General features: G+C 33.1%; 1 protein-coding gene across 1 annotated transcript; it reads right to left on the reverse strand.

Moving 5' to 3' along the window:
- Nucleotides 1-668: 668 nt before the first annotated feature.
- On the reverse strand, nucleotides 669-2887 carry LOC128179866 (uncharacterized). Its single transcript, XM_052847523.1, has 2 exons — nucleotides 2840-2887; nucleotides 669-2700 (listed from the first exon to the last, which is right to left on the reverse strand). Exons 1-2 carry the CDS (start codon nucleotides 2860-2862, stop codon nucleotides 669-671), a joined length of 2055 nt encoding a protein of 684 aa, XP_052703483.1. The 5' UTR covers nucleotides 2863-2887.
- Nucleotides 2888-8937: the final 6050 nt, after the last annotated feature.

The following is an 8937-nucleotide window of genomic DNA, read 5'->3' on the forward strand; positions in this document are numbered from 1 at the left end:
TTACTGTTTGAATGAATTTTTTTTTTCATTATCACTGTCTGTAAGAAAGTTTGTAAAAAAGAAAGCTCTGAATTGTCATTGTTTGCATATATCAATTTCTTCCCATAGTTTGATTTTGGGGTACTCCGACACTTTAATCTGTTGTGTGCACACGAAATCTGGCTATTAATTAAAGAGTCCCGGCCTTGACGATGTAGAATTGGTTGCAACCATCAATTACAATAATGTAGATTAAACTTTTGGATTGTCGAACATGTTTGAATTAATTCGGAAATCTTTTCACTGAAGTCAATTCAGTCTGCTGCATCGTATGTCATAACATCTCAACATTAAGTCGTATATATATATATATATATATATATAGAGAGAGAGAGAGAGAGAGAGAGAGAGAGAGAGAGAAATGACAATCATTCATATAATGTTTGTTCAACCCCATCAAAAATTGGGGTAACTAGATAACAATTTGCAGAAAATATCAAATAAGGATATCTTAAATTTCAACAAACCAAAATAATAGAAAACTTATTATAATTAATCTCATCCTAAACGTTGGTTTCAGAAAAAAAATAAGATGGAATGCCCTTATGTTGACATGAAGGCTGGAAACCAATCTAAATACACTATACAATTTTAAAACCGTCGTGAGTATGATAGTTGAAATAAAACTATCAATTGTTCAACTGACTGACAACATCTTGTATTCTCATATGTGTAGCAGTTTGTATTTTGTGATATGGATGCTGTGTGAGTGACTGTTGGTATGAGTATAGAGCAGCCTGGAGGTTCCCTGCCATCTGTTGAGAGATCCCCAGGATCTCCCAGGAGATTTCTCTGTGTAGATCATATATATATATTCCCTGATCATGGTGGACTAGGACCTGTAGCTCATCGAGAGCTGCTTGTGATAATGTTGTATCAATGTGTCTGTAACACAAGAACTCTAGGAAGTGTAACATTACAAACACTGGGATATCTAATATAGTCTCTCTGTTCTGTATAGCAGACTGTTGCTCTGGGATCAGTTCACTGATATAACAGATAGCATTGTGAAGTATGATATCATCTGCTACAGCCTGTCTCATCTTTGTAGACAAGGATTGTCCCCCTACAGCCTCAATATACCTCTCTCTGTCTACATGTCCATCATACATCAGATATGGCTGTGCTAACTTGACCTTTGTCATCTCTAAAACAGATAAAGCTTCCCTGTACCTGAGTGTCTTGTAATAATACATAGCAATGTACAACATATCAGAAACTAGCCCAAACTTAGTTGCTAATTTCAGCATATGACAGGACAGTTTGTCTGCAATATACATCTGTTTATTGACACCGGTGTAAGTGTACCTGTTTGATGTTATAAAGGCAAGACTCTGAAATATTGCGACTGTAAGTCTCTGTAATGGAAGAGCCTGATAGTGTGTCAGAGGTAACTGTACCAACTGTTCTACTGTTTTTAACAACCGTTCCGTTTGTAAGACTTCGGTAAGGCGGGTTGTATATGAAAATAAAGCACCAAAATCGGACTCATGAACAAGGTGATAATCATGCTGAACTTCAGACAATCTTTCATTTGTACAAATAAAAAGTCTGGGAATGTACAGGACATCAATGATGAAGGACCTGATAGACGAACTATGTAACAGACAAGCCAGACCTTTTTCGTACAATTCATGTAACTGTAGGAACAATCTGTTTTGTGCTGAGCCATTGATTTTTGTCAGAAACATGTTATTTTGGGGGATGAAAAAGTTAGGACAAATCCCCTTGTACACCCATTTAAGGAGAAGTTTAAAGCAGACCCAGAAACCGGTCAGCAGATTTTGTGGACACCAGTAAGGTAGTATGTTTTTTTGAATCACCCAGAAAACGGTTGTCTTCATGTGATAGGAACACAACAGTTTATTGGTTTCTTCTGATTGTTGATCTATAACTTCTTTTAAAAATATTTTTAACAATCCGTATGTCAAAAATTGAGAGTGGTTCATTGAATACACAAGTTTATATTCAGCCTGAGAAAAGGAAATTCTCCACTCTTCATTTTTATGAATTCCTAATGGGTGTCCTATCGCTACAAAGTGACAACCATTCCTCACAATATCATGAACAACTTCAGGATTAGGCCATGCGTGACATCTATCTATCCACGAGGAGGCAGACGAAGGCCAAGAGTCGCAAATAAAACACATGGCAGTGTCATATTCCAAATTTCCCACTATACCAGTACCACAGGGTCCATGTTCAGTGGAATTAGGGAAAATTAATGAAACAGTTAACTGTCTGAATATAGAACTAGATATATAGGCTCTGTCATTCATTCTGACTAATGCTGAGTAGATGGTTCTGGTTATTCTTGATGTCAGTGACTGAAGAAGAGTGAATCCTGGTGGACTCTCGGAACTTTCAGAGAGAATCAAGACTGTATTGGCTGTGTTGTAATACTCAGACTGAGACATGTCCATGATCACTCGGTGGTTGTTTCCCCAGAACATGATGTCCTTATCTGATCCCTTCAGCCTGAATCCTTCTCTCATACTTCCACTCAACATCTGAATGATCCCAAGATTAGGTGAAATTCGTCTCTTCACCATCTCCCTGATGTCTACTGTCTCCCTTCTAAGGGCCACAAGTTGTGAGGTCCCCACTATCTCACACAGTCCCACAAACACTGATTCCGACATGCGCTGCATTCCTTTAAATCTGTTGTTATCTTAAAAATATAGGGAAAACTCCTCTAATGTTGTTTCTTTATCAAGTTATATACATCAGCAAATAAAAATGTATTATATTAATTATATCTAGATTTGATAAAACAAATAAATAGATATAATCTACTTACATTCTTAGAGAAAAGAATTCCATCTTTTAAGTAAAGTAGTGTAACAACTGTGGAAAAAAATACTATTTACAGGTGCTGAGGTTTTTGTAGTTTTATTTTGTTTCATTTTTATTTTGGAATTTTATTTAAATGCTAAATATGAGTCATAACAATACGTAATTATGTCGAGTTGTTAGGTGACATCGTATTGTTTTCATAAATACTATATATTTCTGTTTATAACCAACAATTTCCTTCCTTGTTATACGTGGATAAAATTAAAATTGCTCGACACACCAGTATATTATTTGATGCAATGATAAAGAACCTTTTTTTGAAATATCATTTTAAAAAACGATACCAACATGTTATCTTTAATAGAAACCGGAAACATCGATTTTGCTGCACAAAGAATATTTGAGAGCTAAAATTTGTATCAATTGATGCACAATACAGTTTAATAGATACCGTCAAAAACAGCTCCGCCGTCACCAACATTTTCAAATCACTCAACTCAGTCCTTAAGAGGGCTAAATGGCTGTGGCCATTTTTTGGCTATATTTACCTCCTTTAGATAAATTGTTCTGTAAAAAGATATAGAAATATGTTCGAATTTTAAATCTAAATATTTGGATTTGTCTTCCTAAAAAAAATTTTAAGACCAGAAATATCATGTTTTAAACTTTTAAGCAGGCAATCTGTAATCTGTATTTGTGGAATTAAATCGAGAAGGATACCATTTGTTTGGAGATGACAGTCGTTTGGCAAAACTCATATTCAATGGCGTCGCGCTGTTTGTAACAATATTTGGAAAGAAATAAATAAGATATAAAATTCTACTTACTAGTAATTTTATTGTTTATTTTGATAGGATGTACGTCAAATAATGGAGGTATTCAGTATACCACCTTAATGCGAGTGACAGTTGATTTATATAATTATGTAATTAATTATTATAATTCTATTAATAGGTTTAAGAAGCATCCACCAATCTTGATTCTCAATTTCATAGATATTTATTTATAGAGATATATAACGTTTGTAAGGCCCCACCGTCATCACTCAGCCTCAAGTGGCGCAGTCTAGTACATATTTTTCGGTTTTGTTTAAAATCAGCAAATTGGAATTGTGTCATTTTGAATTTTTTGTTCATGTATGCGGCCTTGTAGAAATATTAGAATAAACATGACAAAAACTCTTAGATTTCGCGAAAATCAGTAACTGTGGTCCAGTTTTGGATTTTATAATTACCAATCGTATAGAGCGTTAATCATGAATCTGTAAGTCATGAGTTCAAATCCTGCCGGGGCGTTTATAACTTTTATCTTTCAAAAAAATTTAAAACAATTTTTTTATCAAATATTGTAAAGTTAGAAATTTCAAAAACAGTAATATTTGAAATTTTAATTGCAATATACTTTCATTCACTCGTACATAATGGGTGCCTTTAAAACAGAGATCAAGGTTTTGGGAATTAGTTTTTTTTTTGCTTTACAAGATTATTAATGATTAATCTAGCCCCCCCCCAACTTTCAATTTGCTTCCGACGCCACTGATATACATTTGAGAAAATCCAAATGCATGGTTATGATGTCCAATAAAGCCCTCTACCTAAATTAGGAAATTCATGGCCCCTGTATTAGGGATTCAGGCCCTAGGACAGAGCCAATATGGCCATGAATTGATAATGTATTAAATGTTAGAAAATCTCCTCCACTTATAGGTAGTGTGAGAATAAGCTGAATGCATGAATCTAAAGTCCGTGAAGCCCTCCATCAAAATTCTTTAATGGCCATATAACGTGGGTTATGTATTTTTTCTGCAATGTCGCTACCTTCATATCCCGAATAAATCACCAAAAGAAAGTATTTTATTTTTCCATAACTCTATTATTGGCACATTGCCTAAACTGGGCATTTAACAGAGGCGTCTCTTGAGCAGAGGCGTGTTGAAGGTATAGGGGCGAGCGCTCGCTCTGTTACACACGCCTCCACATTTCAGAGTTATTTTGCACCGGGTGAAAATACAGTCTACATTTCTTGAAAAATCGACGTGTCAATTGACGTACACTTTTGGAGCACAACCGGTGTTAGCATAATTAACACAATGTAGAATATCAATAATTTTACTTTTGCGTACAATTATTGAAAAAAAAGATGCAGTATAAGTAATAAGAAATCATTTTTGACTTTATGGTAACTTGATCATTTAATCTAAGATCTCGAATATATCATAATGCCCTTCGGACTTGATGGATTTAACCCCGTGCCCGAGTATCGTGATCATCTCATACAATTGAAGTGAAATAAAATTCATTCTTCCTTAAATATTACATTCATAGAAACAATTTACTTAAAGCAAATTCAGAAGGTTCTGTTGGTAACTTGATCAGTTCATAGTAAACACCAATATCTGAGGGGGGTTGATAAGAGAACTCCAAGTCATCATCATTTTGTTTCCTGTTATTTAAAAAAGGTTTAAACTTGCAAAATGAACACGTCTTACTAGGTCAAGTTGTGATACATGTACCATGCTGTATATGATTATATTATATTAATTTAGAAAAACTGGTGGGTTGATAACAAATTACATCGCAAGCTTTATTTAGCACAAGGTCTCACGAAGAGAAAATAAGGGAACACAACGTTGTATTTTGTTTCCGTCCGTCCGTTTTTGTGTTTGTTCTTTGGGTTTTTATTCTCCTATCTCCGTGTCTTTGACTTTGTGTCCTGCAAAATGTACAAGACAGCATGAATTATATAATGGATAAAGAATAGTTTGTCATGTTTACGGTTATACTATTATACTGTCAGTAGAGTCAGAAATTTAAGGTACAAATTATATTTGAATGTATTTGGTTCATGTACACGAACACCCCTACGAATGTTATTGTCATTTAAATTTTAGACCACGTGGTTTTATTTGACCCTTTCAGTTTCGCAGTTAAAATCGTGCCTTGTGTTTATAGTATATTTAAGAGAATCTAGGTACTTGTAGTCAAATATAAATTCTAGAGTTTTATTGACTTTAAACTTTGTCTTCATTAATTGGTGGATAAAATGTGTTCTAGAAATAAATGAGACAATACAAAAATAGTGTTTTGTTCTGCTGTTGCGACAATTAACATGCGTAGTAGAGATCCCCCCTCCCTAAGAATTAATTTTCGATCCGCTCCTGACCTAGTAATAACATCAATAGTGAAACAGGATGTACTATTTTATGTAGAATGTTCCTTGAAAATGGCTCGATACACTAAGTTTTTATGCAAAACATGCACCCATTATTTTTTTAAAAAACACCACAAGCATCAAACATGGCTATGATTTTATTAAGCAACCCAATGTTTATATTATCAACCACTCAACACGTGGTTGAACACGAACGATAACTCTATTCTGAACATCATCGTTTAATTTAAAAAACCGCTAGATGTTGAAACAAGACATACATCTTAAAAGATGTTGATGTGTTAACATAAATCAAAGTAGAATATGATATGAAAATCGACCAGTACTTACGTATTTTGAGAATATTATCCGAACACTTATACTTCCGCTCGAAATTTCACAGGAATTGAACAAATCTCGGTGAATTCTCGTGAACTTTCATTTGAGCACCTCTGGATTTATTACATTCTTAGCAACGATAAAGAAAACATTCCGAACACATTCGAAGGGGTGACGTATACCTGCATCAGTGTGCACAGGTAATCAGTTTTACAGGTAATCAGTTCCACAGGTAATCAGTTCCACAGGTAATCAGTTCTACTGGTAGATAGTACTGCAGGTACTAGTAATCAGTTCTACAGGTAGTCAGGTACAGTAGTCAGACGTTTGGCTACTAAATTGATTACCATAGTAACAAGAATTTAATGATTGGAACTTAATATCAAAAGTTGTTATATCTTTTATACAGTGTTTTTCTATAGACTATTTGCAAAAAGTAAGAAATTTGATGGTAAGGTTTCTTTAAAATCATTTTAAAACTTTTCAGAAGTCTCTTTATTGTGTAAAAACAAAAAGCTAACAAAATTTTTTTTAATGAATTTATTAATTTCATACAAGAACAATCATCATAATGACAAAAATGATAAATTACATAAATTGAAAAAACTTATCTCAGAGAGAGAGAGAGAGAGAGAGAGAGAGAGAGAGAGAGAGAGAGAGAGATGGGGAGAGAGAGAGAAAATTATGTAAATAAATGTTGCCATGTTTCCCATCTGTTATTAAATTCATTCATTTTATTTTCCACACCTGCAGTGTATTTTATTGCCTTAATATATGATTCGATCTCATGTAGTACTCCAAGGACTGATAAGTTACTTTTAAAGCATCTGCCTCTGTATATGTATTGCTTAACTAGCATAAATATAACATTGCTCTGTCTAATATTTTCTTTAGTTTTGTATTCTCCAAACATGAAAGTATCTTGATTCGTTCAATATCTATATTCTTTATTTGACGTCATTTTATGAAGTTATTAGGAAGCTGCTGTACAGTTGGGCAATTCCACAATAGGTGGCATATTGTTTCCTCTTCACTATGACACAGATTACATAATTTGGAATCAACTTATTGTAGCCATTGTTACTTGGCACTATTGGTAGTAAAAAATGGGATAGAATATATCTTTTTCCATTGCAAGTCATTAATTTCAAAGATTTTCCCCCACTTTTCCTGAGCACCTGGCTTGAATTCTGATCTATTTAATACATCATACATAGCTTTTGATCCTTTTCTTGTTGTGACAAAAATCTGGATATTTATCAGAATAAAAGGTTTATCTAAACATACATCTCTGTATATATTACACTTTCTCATATCAGATATTATAGCCTGCTTGATTCCCAAAAAAGCTACGTAGTTTGTTTTTATATTAAACTTCAATTGTAGTGTATCTAAAGATATGAAATTTCCCTGTTTATTCAGTAGGTCATTGACACACACACATGTATATGATATTATTTTTATACCAAGATCTGTAAAAAAAAAAAAAGGATTCTTTCCCTATCTTAAATCTTTTATTATTCCACAAAGGCTGGCTAATATATTCTTTCCAATTACTAATTTAGTTTTTATCTTGATTTTCCTTAAACGCTATAAAAACATTTTTCCAAAAATCATTTTAGGCAAACTAAGTATTCAGTTCCTGTGCTAAATAAAAGTTCGATATCTACTATGTTTTGTAACAAGGTTTTCCACTTTGAATTGTTATTAAAAAGAATTCTTCTTATCCTTTATATTATTTTCTATGACAAACACTTTTAGCCCTCTCTGAGAATATTTTTGTGTAACAAACATCAGAGTTCATCAACATCAGAGTTCCATAGAAATCTAAAAATATCTATTTAGTTCTTTCATTATTACAGGTTGCGGGTTTGGTAATGTTATGTGGTTAAGTTGAGATATGATTAGAGATTTTATAAGAGTTATTCTTCCAATTGGTGTTAAATAACGCTTTTTCAATTGTTCTATTATACTTTTTATTTTTACCACTTTTTTGTCATAATTCAGTTTATTTATTCTTGTTAAGTCCACATCATAGTGAATACGCAAAATTTGAAGTTTGTTGTCCATTCGAAATTAATCTCTGAACAGATTTTGTCTTCTGAATATTTTTTACTTCCTATCCATACAATCTGGGTTTTTGCATTATTCATTTTTAGCCCTGTCATGATATAAAACTTCTATAACTCTTCCATTGTTGGATTCAGTGACTTTTCTGATCCATCAAGAATTATAACTGTATCATAGGCATACTGTGATATTATATATTCATTATCATTTATTTTTATACCTTTAATATCTTTGTTATGTTTTATATTTATTGACAATATTTCAGCACAGGCATAAAAATGTATGGAGAAATAGGGTCTCCTTGTCTGCAGCCTCTTTTTAAATTAAAAAATTTACATAAGATGCCTGCTTGAGTTACACATGACACAGACTTATTTTGAAAAGTTTAACCCAATTTGAAATTGACGGGCCAAAATTGAAGTAGGATAGGACTTTATGAATGAATTTCCAAGACACAGAGTCAAAGGCTTTTTCAAAATCAATCATAGCTAGGACTCCAGGAATATTACATATTTCAGTGTAGTTCATTAGGTCATATATTAA

The sequence above is a fragment of the Crassostrea angulata genome, chromosome 4 (assembly GCF_025612915.1).
Source record: "Crassostrea angulata isolate pt1a10 chromosome 4, ASM2561291v2, whole genome shotgun sequence".
NCBI classification, from domain to species: domain Eukaryota; kingdom Metazoa; phylum Mollusca; class Bivalvia; order Ostreida; family Ostreidae; genus Magallana; species Magallana angulata.

Excerpts from the sequence above, each read along its gene's own strand:
- LOC128179866 (XM_052847523.1), bottom strand. The coding sequence starts at position 2,862 with ATGGAATTCTTTTCTCTAAGAAT. Across the intron at positions 2,701-2,839 it reads GAATTCTTTTCTCTAAGAAT|ATTTAAAGGAATGCAGCGCA; the intron begins GTAAGTAGATTA and ends AGATAACAACAG.